Source organism: Sminthopsis crassicaudata, chromosome 4 (genome assembly GCF_048593235.1).
Source record: "Sminthopsis crassicaudata isolate SCR6 chromosome 4, ASM4859323v1, whole genome shotgun sequence".
In the NCBI taxonomy this organism is placed as follows: Eukaryota; Metazoa; Chordata; class Mammalia; order Dasyuromorphia; family Dasyuridae; genus Sminthopsis; species Sminthopsis crassicaudata.
This window is the reverse complement of record NC_133620.1, coordinates 285,712,178-285,727,165: the sequence shown is the minus strand read 5'-3', so window position 1 is coordinate 285,727,165 and position 14,988 is coordinate 285,712,178. Positions and strand designations below refer to the sequence as shown.

Below are 14,988 nucleotides of genomic sequence, written 5' to 3'. Positions count from 1 at the left end.
GGCAAGGACTATGTCTCCCGTGTGCCTCTCAGAGTAGTCTGCATACTTTAAGAGCCTAATAAATATTTGTCAACTATTGAGTGAATGTTGTGAGATCAATGCAGAAAAGTGCTTTATCAGCTATGAATTTCCATATATTGATCTCAGAAGTCCCTTCCAGCTCTAGGTTCTATGGCTTGTAAATATGAAGTATCATTTGGGCAAGATGTCCATGTTTATTCCCCTTGGCCAGCTCAGTCATCTGGAACACAGCTGGAAACCAACGAGCATGGGGATAAAAAGGCTCAGAGCATGTGCATTAAAGTTCAATGGACCTCATTTGCATTGAAGAAGGGATTGCTACAGAAGGAAACCCAATAGGAAAAAGGAATGACAACTTATAGCCTTCCAAGAAAGGAGGAGACAGAAAAATCTATTCCAAGCAGTCACAGTTATACATAAAATCTGGTAACTTGGGGCCATTTAAATGAGGTGAGAGAACCACAGACATTGGCAACTTAACCAGAACAATAATTAATCTTCCTAATAATGATCTTACTCGTTGAAGAAAAGCTAGATTAAATTCAGTAAAGCTTGATGAGAGAAGCAGTATGGTCCAGTGCATAGATCCATTCTTGGACTCAGAAAATTCTGTGTTCAAGCTCCTATTCAGATACCTACTAGCTGTATGATCCCATGTGAGTCCTTTAGTCTCTCAGGAGCCCAGGAACCTAAGACTAGAATTGACCTTTCATGAAAGAAGTCACTGAAGAAATCAGGATTTATTTTACAAGATTCCTTTTCATTCATTCATTCAGCCAGCCCTTACTTCTCTTCTGAGCTCAGACCCATATCTCAACTTATCCCTAAAAAATACTGTCTTAGTCCCATTGGCACTTCACACTCAAAATGCTCAAATTAAAACTTATGTTCTTTCTCATTAAACTTGTTCCAGCTAGCGTCATTATTTCTGTCTTTAGTATCACTATTCTTTCAGTTTCTGGTGTTCAAAATGTGAGGCTAAAGTCCACAGGGAGTAAATGATTTACCAAAATTCTCTCAGGTAATAAGCTCCAGCCAGGGTTCAGCCCTATATCCTATAGTTGCCCATCTCCATAGCCCCAAACTGCCTCCCTCACTCTGTGACCTTGGCAAGCTACTTAACCTTTCTGGGCTTCAGTATCTTTATTTGTAAAACGAAGGGATTAGGTTGTATACTAGGGTGTTCTGGTAAATGTTTAACTTAAAGGATCCCCTTCAAAAATGTATACGTGACACACTTTTAAGATTAATCTGCATCAACATTTTCTCACGTTCTTCAGTTGAGGCAATCAACAAAACAATAAATCAAGACTGGATTTATAGTAGTTGCCAATTTCTAGGTGTAAATGCTCACTATCTCCAGCACATCCCTGTCTATATGACCTTTGATTTTTCCTTTTAGCTGTAAGGGCAACTAAATTGGTACAGAGCACTGAACTTGGAGTCAGAAAGACTCAACTTTTCTTCCTGAGCTCAAATCTGGTCTCAGACACTTGCTGATTGTTTGACTAAGCAAATCATTCAACCCCATTTGACTCAGTTTCCTGTAAAAAAATAGTTGGAGAAGGAAATGGCAAATCACTTCAATATCTTTGCTAAGAAAATCCCAAATGGGCTCATGAAGAGTCAAATAACAACAATCAGATCCAGACTCCTGATCCTCTACTTAATTAAGAACTCATGATTATCTAGAGCTTTACAAATATTATTTTGTTGAAATCTCAAGTCTTTGGATTCCCAGGCCAGATTTCTTTTCACAGTAATAAGTGAACAACACACTTATCAAGGAGAAAAATAAAGGATGAGGTAAGAGGAAGAAAACTGTTATATACAACATCTCATATACCTCTTCCCCCAGGAGCATTAGAGATAAGAGGCACTGTCATATTTTATTATTCAAGATGACTTTGTTTTCCTGATACAATATAGCGATGCTGACATTAGCCACAAACACAATAGGGTAATTTGCATTATTGAGACTCCAACTAAAAACTCTGTTAGTTATAAACTGATATCCAGGATGACTGCCAAGCTAAACAAAGACAGACTTTCTCCATAATGGCCCACATTTGATATACAGAGATTAATAAAACAATAGGTTATATGATGGTTATCTACTCTTGGTGTCTGACTGATGGTCATGAATAACAGCAGGCATGAAAATGGGGCTGAGATTGTACATCCACTGGCAGTTTGCCCTCCATTGTTAGTTGGTAATCACTAGATGGATGAATAGCTCTTTTGGTGTGCTTTGGTGAAAAAAGGCATTGGCCTTGGAGACAGGATTTCAGTTTGATCTCTGCCATCATATGCAACAATTAGGAAATAGTTTATTTTCTCTAAGCCTCAGTTTCCTTACTCATAAAATGGGGCTAAGAATAATAATAAAAACTCAGCTGCACAAAAGCCCTTTAAAGTCTATCTTATCTCATTTGAGCCTCCCAGCAGCTCTATGAGGAATTGGTAGACTATTATCATTACAAAAATTTTTATAGATGTTGAAAGGGAAATTCACAAAGATTGTGATGTTCCTAAATCACAGGACAATGTCTCTCTCTGGCCCAAGACTCCAGTCACCTTAATTCAGAAAGGCCTGGAGAGACTTACATGAACTGTTGCTGAGTGAAGTGAGTGGAACCAGAACATTGTACACAGCAATAACAAGATTATATGATGATCAATTCTGATGGGACCTGGCTCTTTTCTAGCCATCTCCAATGGTCTTGTGATGTACCCAGAGAGAGGGCTGTGAGAACTAAATGTGAATCGCAACATAGCATTTTCACCTTTTTGTTGTTGTTTGCTTGCTTTTTGTTTTCTTTCTTTCTTTTTTCTTTTTGATCAGATTTTTCTTGTGCAGCATGATAAATGTGGGAATATATAAGAACTGCACACTTAACATAAAAATAAAATAAAATCCTTGGATATTTATAACTTTCATAACTTGTTTCCCCTTTCCTTTCCACTTTTCTTCTCTGTGTTCTTAGATACCCTATGTAGTCTTCTAACCAGTGCAACTGATCTCCTGGCTGTTTCTTGAATGATATACTCCCTCTCCTAGCTCCAGACATTTTTACCTATTGTTCCCCCATGCCTAGAATTCTTTTCCTATCTCCATCTCCTGACTTCTTTCAAGTACCATTTTTAGAGGAAGCCTTTCTTTACTTCTGGTGTTTTCCTTCTGAGATTACTATTAATTTATCCTGTAAATAATTTTTGCATATTTTTCCCATTAGACAGTAAGAGTAGGGACTGTCTTTTGCTTTTCTTTGTATCTTCAAGGCTTATTACTGGCAATTATTATTGGCACATAATAGATGCTTAATAAATGTTTATTGACTAAATAACTAATTATCTTTAGGATCAGATACAAAGCTGTTGGGTATGTAAAATCCTTCACAACCTGATTCCAATCTCTCTTTCCAAACATATTCATTGTTTAGTTGTTTCAGTCATGACTGACTCCTTGTGACTTCTTTTATGGTTTTCTTGGCAAAGATTCCAGAGAGGTTTGACATTTCCATCTTCCACTTATTTTACAAATAAGAAAAATGAGGCAGGGTTAATTGACTTATCTAAGATCACACAGTTAATAAGTGTCTGAAACTGGATTTGAACCCAGAAAAACACATCTTCCTGACTCCAGGCCTGAAACCCTATCCACTGTATCATCTAGCTGCCCATCTTATATATCTCTGCATAAGAGCTCAAGTCTCCTCTAGGTAGCTTTTTCTGATGTCCCCACCTCTATGATTCTCTTTGCTCTATATTTATTCATAGATATTATATTACATATATATGTGTGTGTATGTATATACACACACACACACACACACACACATATATATACACACATATAAAATTAAAGGAAGATGAGAAGGAAGGAAGGAGAGAAGGAAGGATGAAAGGAAGGAATGAAAGAAGGAAAGAAATGAGGGAAGAAGGAAGGAAGGGAAGAAGGGAGGAAAGAAGGAAAGAAAGGAGAGAGGGAGAGAAGGAAGGAGGAAAGAAAGCATATAGAATTGAGAATGGAAGAGCAGGAAGAGACAAATGTCACAAAGAAAGGGGATAGGTCTTTGGACAGAAAGCCAGGAGAGAAGTTGTCCTACGTAGACTACAGACTGGACTGGACTGGATTATAGATCTCCCAAGATCTGTAATCTTATATTTCTTTTCTCTCTTTATTTCATAAAAGCCTGAAGCATTTTCCTCTGAGCACAGAGAAAGTCCATCTACTTTTTGTCACTGTTGTTGTTTTAAATGTTTATTGTCTTTATGAACATGTTATTTGAGATGCACTTTGAGGGAAAAGAGAAAGTGGAGGCAACTAAGGGGAACACCAGTCAAAAAATAGAGTTTAATCGAACACTAAGGTGTTTTGCCAGAAGCAATGTCTCTGCCTAGAGACTCAGAGCTAATAAAATGATAATGAAAAATACAGATCTTTTGATTCTATCTTCCTAAGTGTAGACAGAAATTTATATTGGGAAACCCCTTTGGGCAATGAGATAGTAGTAGGATGAGTCGCAAATAGGAAGTTAGACAATCATGATTACGGCAACCCCTTAATCCTGCTGCCAAAAAAAAAAAAATAGACCTCTTTTTGGTGTACAAGTGTCTTTCTTCTTTTGTTATACTCCTAAGTATGAGCCACTGGACCAGCCTGAATCACATTGGATTCAAAAAGATGTCAAAGTAACTCAAAAATTACTCTTTTTTATACAAAGAGTCAATGGGAGGGAGAAATGAATAAATTTGAGGTTTCTTAGAAGAGTTCCAATTAAGTTTCTAATTAGCCAGTAATAGACATTTAAAAACCAAATTGTTTGTTAATCATTTAAATGGCTAACTTTCCTACAATCCACCTAAATTAACTGTTTTACTAGTGTTTACTAGATATTGTTTGAATGGCACAGAATTTGTTGCATACCCATAGTTCCACATAAAGGCTGGGATAGAGACCAGGGCTCAGGTCTTTTTAAGTCCCAGCCCAGAGACTCCCAAAGAACAATACCATGTTAATCAAACCTGAAAGGAAAACAGAATCCAGAACTAAAACAATGGGTATTTGCATGATGACATTAAGTTCTCAGAGTCCCAACTATGAGTGGGTCATGGTCAGCTCTCAATAGTACCCAGCTGGCACAATCTAGGCTCTCTAAGATCTTTACCATCACCCTCTGTCTGACGCTGTCCAGAAGAGAGTGCAGGACCTGGAGGAGTACACTTGAATTCAATCTTGGATCTTACATAGATTAAGAACTGGAAAGTGGAGACTGAATGTAAATTAACAATGAAAATCTAAGTTATGTTCATTTTTTTAAAAAATTTTCTTTTGTTTTAATTTTTCTCATTTTTTCCTTTTGCTTTGATTTTTCTCTTCCAACATAATTCATAAAGAAATATTTATTTTAAAAAGATTAATGTATATGTATAATCAGAAAAAAAAGAACTAGAAAGGATTTCACAGGCCATGTAATCCAACCACCTTGTTTTATAGAAGAAGAAACTGAGATCCCTAGGTGGTGGGACTTGCCTAAGGTCAAATGGCTAGTAAATGGCAGGATAAAGTCTTAAATTCAGTTTCTCTGATTTTGATCCAGAGGCAGCTATGTGTCTTAATGGATAGATCTCTGGACCTGAGTCAAGAAGAGTTTCATTCAAATCTGGTCTCAGATCTTACTAGCTATGAGACCCTACATGAGTCACTTAACTTCTGTCTGCCTCAGTTTGTTCATCTGCAAAATGGAAACAAAACATAATTCTCCTAACTGTTGTAAAGATCAAATGAGATAATAATTGTGAAGTCTGGAGTGTGTATATATATATTTCCTTTCTTTCCTTCCGATATGGCCAGGCATATGATCTCTTTTAGCCCAAATTTCCTCCTCCATGAAGTGGGAACAGTAATACTTGCATTCCTGACTTAGAGAGTTGTTGGGAGGAAAGACCTTTCTAAGCCTGAGAACCCTAAAGAAAGAAAGGTTGCAGTCCATTCTCTCTCTTATCCTAACAGAACTATTCCCTGAACTCTGATACATGAAATTGGACTGTTTCCTAAAGTCTGTGAGTATAATATGGGCTTTGATTTCACAAAGACTCAAGGCTGTCAAGCCACCCTTGGCTGCTCTCCCCCCTCCCCATGCCTGTCCCCTCTTCCAGGAATAGCAATACCACAGAAGCAGGAACTGGTACACAGCCAGGGTCAAGAAAACCAGTAGGCATGGAAGTCACCAGATTGGAGTCAACAAGCTTGTCTCAGAATCCAGATGCCAGGCCCTGTCTGTCCCTTACATCCCAGCAATTTGCGTACAATGGACCGTGAAATGTCAGAGCGGGAAGGGGTCTCTCAGGTCAACCAGTCCAATGCTGTCATTTTACAGAGGAAGAAACTGAGGACCATAAATCACATGGGTAGAAAGATAGCAGGCGCAAGATTCACAAAATCTCAACAATATTCCACCCCCTTTCCCCCCTTTCTTTGGATCCTCAGTACTTAGCATAGAGCGGGTATCTAAATGCTTATTGTTCAGTCATGACCAACTCTTTGTGACCTCATTTGGATTTTCTTGGCAAACATGCTGGAATGGTTTGTCATTTTTTTCTCTAGCTTATTTGACAAATGAAGCAATTAAGTGACACAATGAATAGAATGCTGGCTCTGAAGTTAGAATTTACTGAGTTCAAATCTGCCCTCTAGCTGTGGGATCCTGGTCAAATCATTTCACTGTGTGCCTCAGTTTCCTCATCTGTAAAGTGATCTTTGGCAAACCCCTCCAGTATCTTTCCCAAGAAAACCTCAAATGAGGTCACAAAAAGTTAGATACCACTAACTGACTAAACAACAACAAAAATACTTACTGACTGACTAACTAGAGACTCTTTAGTCCAACCCATTCCTGGATGAGACTCTCCTCCACAGCATCAATTAATTAAGCAATCTCCAAGCATTTATTAAGCACCTACCAGCCACTGGCAATACAAAGACAAAAGTAAGACAGTCTTGCATTCTAGTGGGAGGCTACAACATGAACACAATTAGGAAAATACAAAATAATTTCAAGAGGGAAGGAGTTCTGGAGGTTGAGAAATGGCACAGTTGAGTTCTAAGGGGAGACAGGGACTCTATAAGGCAGAAGTGGAAAGTGGGGGTACCTTCCCGGCATGGGAGATTACCTATGTAGTCATAGTGCTTATATAGCTTTAACTTTTACAAAAGTGCTCTTTACATTTCTTATCTCTTTTTATCTATCCTTATCTAGACCTATCTCATATATCTTTCCTAAAGTGCTATCCTTATCCTCGTTTTACAGACTGAGAAAACAAGTCAAGAGAGATCAAATAATTTGTCCAGGGTCACACAGCTGCTAAGTATCTGAAGCAGGATTAACTCAAGTCTAGGAGTCAAGCTGCTACAACAAATGGATTCCATATATGTGTATGTATGTGTTATGGTGTACATATATGTGCATATACATACATGCATGCATATATGTGTGTTTACTTATGGAACAGCTAGCAGGGCAATTTGAGTGAAATGGATGGTGCATGAAGGAAAGTAATGTAAAAGAAGTTTGGAAAATTAGAAAAGAACCAAATTGTGGAGGACTTAAAAGTCAAATTAAAGATGTCTATGCGTTTTAGATAGGTTTATTGCAGAGGCAATTGGGAGCCATTGAAGATTTTTGAAGTAGAGAGGTCTTCATTAAATCTGTGTTTTTAGGAATATAAATGTGGTAGATGGAGGGAGTCTTGGAGAAGGAAAAAATGGAGAGAATATATAGTATCCAAATGAGAGGTAATAGGGTCCAAACTAGAGTAGAACTACTTATAAGGAGAGTAAAGAATACAAGTATGACAGTAAGAGCAAGATTGTACAATGATCAACTATGAAAGACTTGGTTCTTCTCAATAGTTCAGTAATCCAAAGCAATCCCAATAGACTTTAGATAGAAAATGCCATCTGCATCCAGAGAGAGAACAGTGGAGACTGAATATAAATCAGCATATGCTATACTCATGTTTTTTCTTCTGTTTTTCCCCCTTTTATTCTGATTTTTCTCTCCCATATGATTCATAAAAAATGTGTATTAAAATTAATGTACATGTATAACCAGAAAAAAAGAAAACAATTTTAAAAAGAATACAAGTATGGAAAATGTCATGAGCTAAGAGAGTGAGGGCAAGGGTTGATATAAGGGAAGACCCAGAGAAGCAGCCTCTTTCTGTAGATATTTGATGAGGACATCCTGATGGCCTTGGCAAAGCCTCCAGCCAAGGAACAGATGGAGATACCATCAAGGAAGACTACACCAACTCATTTATCCTGCAACCTAAGAAGAGATTAATCACAGATGTCTGGAAGTTTTTGAGTCTGGAAGCTAGGAGGTGCAGAAGGGCAGTAGAACAATATCAGAATATAATGGTGTGGCTTCTTGGTAGTGATGTGTTGGCTATGTATTTTTCCGTGTTCCTCTTCACCCTTCATACGCCACTGTTCTAGAACCCAACCTACAATTTACCTGTGGTCCTTTCCACAACCCAGGCCACCCAAGTGTATTGCATTCTAGAGCTGCCAGAGAGGTACTGTGGTACCAGAAGCACTGGATTTGGAAACGAGAGATATGTTCAAATTTCAACTCTGATACATATAGCCCAATGATTCTGGGCAACTCATTTAAGCTCCTGAGCCTCTGTTTTCTCTTCTGTAAAATGGGAATAGCAATATTTGCCTGACCAACTCCTAAGATCATTTTTAAGGAAAGCATTTTAAGAGTTATAGAAGTTTCTCATTTTTTTGCTTTTTGATTTGATTTTTCTTGTGCAGTATGATAAATGTGGAAATACATATAGAAGAATTGCCACAGATTTAACATAAAAAAAGAATTATAGAAGCTTTTTCTTATCATCTTTTTAAATTGAGGCAGTAGGGGTGACTTATTATATATCACACAGCTAGTAAGTATCTGAGGCAATATTTGAACTCAGCTCCTCCTGACGCCAGGACCAGTGCTCTATCCACTCCGCTGCCTCTTCCTATCACCCTTAATACTAGTGCCTTCTTTCTAAGACTATCCTCAATTAACTTATCTGTCTGTATCTTATTTGTTCATAGGTGATTGAATGTTATCTTCTCCATTGGATAATAAGAGGAAAGGGTTTTTTATTTTGTTTTACCTTTCTTTGTATTCTCAGCACTTAGCTTCTTAGTTCCTTGGCACATAGTAGGTCCTTAATAAATGTTTGTTTTGAGGGGAGAGGGTTTGTTTTTCAAGTTTCAGTTTATTCATAAGACATCAGTCAAGGAATGGTATTCAAGCTACTTAAATAATTGTTGCTTTAATATTTGCATCACATGTATTACATAAGTAGATTTATCATTGCATCTTAATATAAATACTTTCGATCATTCACTAATCCTTGAGATTTAGGTCTTTAAAAAACCGGTTTGTAATTAAAGATGCAATAAAATCATTGGTAACTGTAAGTAGTCTCTTTATATACATCTCTAGTTGGAGATGGGATGGTTGGACTCTGTAACCAACTCTTTATTACTCTTAATAATACTTCTAGTTGTAATGCTTTCCATAAAATAGTTTTTCTTTACTGGATTACTTACTGTATGACATCCATTAAGTGGACCACCTGTTGGCTGAGAAGCCTTTTATTTATTTCTTGTTGAATGGCTAAAGAACTCTCCATCATTGTATTTTTATGTATCTTTCTCTTTGTTATTGCTGTGGTTCAATCATGCCCAACTCTGTGATTCCATTTGGGGTTTTCTTGGCAAAGATGCTGGAGCTTTGCCATTTCTTTTCCAGCTTATTTTACAGATGAGGACCTGAGACAAGCAGGATTAAGTGGCTTGCCCAGGGTCACACAGCTAATAAGTGTCTGAGGCCAGATTTGAACTCATGAAGATGACTCTTACTGACTTCAAATCCTCTATCGAGGGCCATCTCTCTCTCTCTCTCTCTCTCTCTCTCTCTCTCTCTCTCTCTCTCTCTCTCTCTCTCTCTCTCTCTCCTTTCTCTCTCTCTCTCTCCTTTCTCTCTCTCTCCTTTCTCTCTCTCTCCTTTCTCTCTCTCTCTCTCTCTCCTTTCTCTCTCTCTCCTTTCTCTCTCCCCTTTCTCTCTCTCTCTCCTTTCTCTCTCTCTCTCTCCTTTCTCTCTCTCTCTCTCTCTCCTTTCTCTCTCTCTCCTTTCTCTCTCTCCTTTCTTTCTCTCTCTCTCTTTCTCTCTCCCCTTTCTCTCTCTCCTTTCTCTCTCTCTCTCTCCTTTCTCTCTCTCTCTCCTTTCTCTCTCTCTCCTTTCTCTCTCTCTCCTTTCTTTCTCTCTCCCCTTTCTCTCTCTCTCTCCTTTCTCTCTCTCTCTCCTTCTCTCTCTTTCCTTTCTCTCTCTCTCCTTTCTCTCTCTCTCCCTCTTTCTCTCTCTCTCCTTTCTCTCTCTCTCTCTCCTTTCTCTCTCTCTCCTTTCTCTCTCTCTCTCCTTTCTCTTTTCTCTCTCTCTCTCCTTTCTCTCTCTCTCTCCTTTCTCTCTCTCTCTCTCTCTCCTTTCTCTCTCTCTCCTTTCTCTCTCTCCTTTCTTTCTCTCTCTCTTTTCTCTCTCCCTTTCTCTCTCTCTCTCCTTTCTCTCTCTCTCTCTCCTTTCTCTCTCTCTCTCCTTTCTCTCTCTCTCCTTTCTCTCTCTCTCCTTTCTCTCTCTCCTTTCTTTCTCTCTCCCTTTCTCTCTCTCTCTCCTTTCTCTCTCTCTCCTTTCTCTCTCTCTCCTTTCTCTCTCTCTCCTTTCTCTCTCTCCTTTCTTCTCTCTCTCCTTTCTTTCTCTCTCCCCTTTCTCTCTCTCTCTCTCTCCTTTCTCTCTCTCCTTTCTCTCTCTCTCCTTTCTCTCTCTCTCTCTCTCTCTCTCTCTCTCTCTCTCTCTCTGTCTCTCTTTCTCTCTCCTCTCTCTCTCTCTCTCTCTCTTCTCTCTCTCTCTCTCTCTGTCTCTCTTTCTCTCTCCTCTCTCTCTCTCTCTCTCTCTCTCTCTCTCTCTCTCTTTCTCTCTCTCTGTCTCTCTCTCTCCTCTCTCTCTCTCCTCTCTCTCTCTCTCTCTCTCTCTCTCTCTCTCTCTCTCTCTCTCTCTCTCTCTCTCTCTCTCTCCTCTCTCTCTCTCTCTCTCTCTCTCTCTCTCTCTCTCTCTCTCTCTCTCTCTCTCTCTCTTTCTCTCTCTTAATAATTGCTTATTGACTTGACTTGTTTACTATAGAGAGTTGTAGTTTTCATTATGTGTGTACAGGTATATTTATTCACTAATTCAAGCACCATGATTTCATCAGTGTCAGTATTCCTGACTCCATCAATACAGATCACAATCCAGTCACCACATGGTGGATGGAGAGTCTAGGTGAATTGTTCAGCACCTGCTACTTTGCCCTCTGTTGATGAGCTCTCTCTATCTATCAAGGATTGCCCTGAAGGCAGATAAACAGGTCATTTCTGCAGAATAAACTGGGTCATTTCTGACAAATTCAGGCTGTAGTTTTTATTCATGTGAGAAATGTATCCTTCTCCAATATCTCAGCCTGACATGGAGGTCAGCCTTGGCTCTTGAAGGCTATAATAATCATGTATGACAAACTTGTGAGTGTCTAGTACATCTTGTCAAAACTTGTAATAATATGTATGAATACCATTAAAACTTTTTTGGCTTTTCTCAGTCTCTTTCTTCGTCTCTGTCTCTGTCTCTGTGACTCTGTCTCTGTCTCTCTCCTTATATCAGGTATAGTTTTCATTTGGGGTAGAATTTATTCATGTGATCAGGAAATGCTCCTTTTGGCAGAGCCTTGATGCATCTCTGGAAGTCTGCCCTTTTCTCTTTCTCAGGGGATGTTTCACCAATATGACATAAGAAAAACCATTCACATACAATTACTTTAATTCAATCAGGTGCCAAGATTCAATCTACTTTCCTTGAGAGTGTTTTAGGATAAGAAGAGCTTAATGGAACTATATAAGGAGAGCTAAAACAATCAAGAAAATTGAGTAGGGGAGTGATGAGTGGGGTGGAAGGGAAAGCTGGCTTCTAATAGAGATGAAAAAACAAATTAGATCTTTGCAGTTTGGAAAATTGGCAGCTGGGGGAAGGTCCCAGAGATATAATTAAAACTTATAAAATGATAATGGATGAGGTAGGAAAACTTATATGAATTCCAATTCTTGGACCTGGAAGCAGAGAGATTAGAGTTCAAAATAAGTAGAGATGGTGTGTGATAATACAAATAACATTTTATTTAAAGTGAGAGAACCTAGGATTCAAAAACCAGATCAGCAACCTTGTGACTATGTGTTTCTCCTCTATTTATAATCAATCAATAAATATTTATTAAGTATCTATTTTTGCCAGCTCTCACCTAGGTGGCACAATGCAAAGAGTGCCAGGCCTAGAATCAGGAAGACCTGAGTTCAAATATGGTTTTAGACACTTATTAGCTGTTTGACTCTGAGTAAGTTACCTGATCTCTGTTTGCCTCAGTTTCCTCAACTATAAAATGAGGGGAAATAACTGTACCTCACAGGATTGTTGTAAGAATCAAAAGAGATAATATTTGCAAAGCACTTAGAATGGTACCTGACACAGAGTAAGTTCTTAAGGAATGTTTGTTCTCTTCCCTCTCCTTGCCCTTTAATTTACAGTGGGAAAGAGGTCCAGAAAAATGAAACAATCTTCCCAAGAGTCATACAGCTATTAAGTGGCCAAGCCAGAATCTAAATCCAGGATCTCTACCAACGAGTCCAGCGGGCAGTCTCCGATCTACACTTTCCCCTTTTAAAATTCTCCACAACACCTAGGACAGTGCTTTATAAATGGTACTGAAAGTAAATAATTGGTTACATGCTTATGGTGCTTAAAGGTTTATTATCATTATTATTATCAATAGCACTATATATAGCACTATAACATTTACAATGCAATTTAAATACTACAACCCCATGAGCAAATATTATTGAGCCCATTTTACAGGGAGCATCAGTCACATAGCTACTAAGTGCCAGAACTGGCATGTATGTGCAAATATCTGGCTTACTTCTCCAAAGCAGAGCTAAGAAGTCTAGACTATGTGATTACTTCTCCTTCCCTTTCCTACTCCTACTTCATTCATTCTCTTGCTCCAGTTTTCTGTGGGTTGAGACCATTCCCTGGAAATCCCAGTTTCCAAGTTTAATCAACTTCTCCTACTACCACCACCCAATTTGCCCCTCCCACCTCTCCTCCAATTCACATCACTCTGCATAGGAAGCCAGTTCCCTAAGACAAAATCAGGATTATCCTGAGGACTTTTTCCTGATCAGTCTCACCCGGACCCTCTGTCTCCTCCTGCCTTTTGTCTAGTTTATAGAAGATTAAAAGACAGGATGGAATGAAAGATTGTTTCACCCAAAACACACAACACACACACACACACACACACACGGACAGAGACAGAGACAAAGAACAAAAACACTTCTGTCCTCCTATCCTGGAAGCTATATATGAGATTTTAAAAAAAAGAAAACCACCACAAGCATTTATTTCCTCCTGTATATAGTAGGAAGTTGGATACAAGTTTCTAAAGGACAGATTTCTTTTTTATTTCTTTATTTTATGTTATTTTTATAATTTCATATAAAATCCACAGTTTTGTTATTTGTTATCTCTTTATCTTTATATCCCAGCATCTATCATAATCATAGGTTTTTAATAATTGCCAGTTCATTGACTGACTAATTGATTGCAGAATCCCATGTTAGGCATCAAGAGGTAGGAAAAATAAATGTTAATTAAGAGGCTGTTCCCTGTCCTCTCCCAGACTGCATCCGAACCCTCAAGAAAACTCTTTTCTGGCCAGATGCTAAAACAGAAAAGGCAAATCTGCCTGCCTGAGTTGTTGACAACACAGACAAACTCTGCTTCAGAAAATGTGAAAAGCAGTCCGAGTTGGAATGAAGGGCTTTGTTCCCCCCCCACCCCCCAAGAACCCTTGTGGCTTTCCTGCTCCATAGAAAGACCACCTGGCCTCATTCACTGAAGTCAGCTGGTCCAGAGGGATCTCCCCTCGCAGGCCTTCCCCCACCTCACTTACCCTGCAGTTGCTCAGCTCCTCCACTGACAAGATAATGGTACCACACTTCTTCCCAGGGACCCCGCTGAGAAAGGGAAAGAGCTGGTGTTAGACAATGGGCACCCGCAACCAAGGCAGCCTCTTTCTTTCCTACCACTCCCCTTCCTCATCCCAGCACTGTCTGCAGACCAGCCATACCCCCAGAGAAAGAAGTCTCCTTGAACGTTTAGGAAATGTGTAAACCAGAAGGGACTCGATACATCTCAGATCTGGGATTTCCTCAGCTCAGAAATTTCCCTGCCAGCAGCAGCAGAATAATCTAGCACTAAGTAACCCAAAGAATTGTCTGAGGCACAAAGATCTTAAATGATTTCAGTGACAGGCAGAACCTGAACTCAGATTTGAAGTCAGGGATACCTGATTTCAAATCCAACATCCTCTCTCCACTGTGCTATATTGCTTTTTAGAAGCAACTTTTGCTATTATTCATTTATTTCAGTTACATCTGTCTCTTTGTGACCCCACTTGGGATTTTCTTGACAAAAATACTGCAGTGGTGTGCCATTTCCTTCTCTAGTTTATTTTATATATAAGGAGACTGAGGCAAATACGATAAAGTGACTTGCCTAGGGTCACACAGCTAGGGTAAGTCTGTAAGGCTGGATTTTAATTCCTGACTCCAGGTCCAATGCTCCATTCACTTACACTATTTAGCTGCCTAGAAATGAGTACTCAAAGACAAATTCCCCCCAAGCCTAGAGTTAACTTCCTTTTCTCCTTCAGAATTAACGATATTTCCCTACCTCAGTTCCCCTTCTTGAGAGCCAAACTGGGATGGAAGGGAGAGGGGGGAAAAAGGAGGGGGACTGGATTATTTGCTGTCTAGGAGAG

The 14,988-nt window shown here is 39.0% G+C and overlaps 1 protein-coding gene across 6 annotated transcripts in view; it reads right to left on the bottom strand.

Annotated features, from left to right (window-relative positions):
* CPNE5 (copine 5) overlaps positions 1-14,988 on the bottom strand; it is a 192,031-nt gene that overhangs the window by 84,290 nt on the left and 92,753 nt on the right. For all 6 annotated transcript variants that reach the window (XM_074311097.1, XM_074311092.1, XM_074311095.1 and 3 more), the window contains one exon: positions 14,119-14,182. In XM_074311097.1, the coding sequence (XP_074167198.1) occupies positions 14,119-14,182 (64 nt within the window). The remainder of the gene's footprint in view (positions 1-14,118; positions 14,183-14,988) is intronic.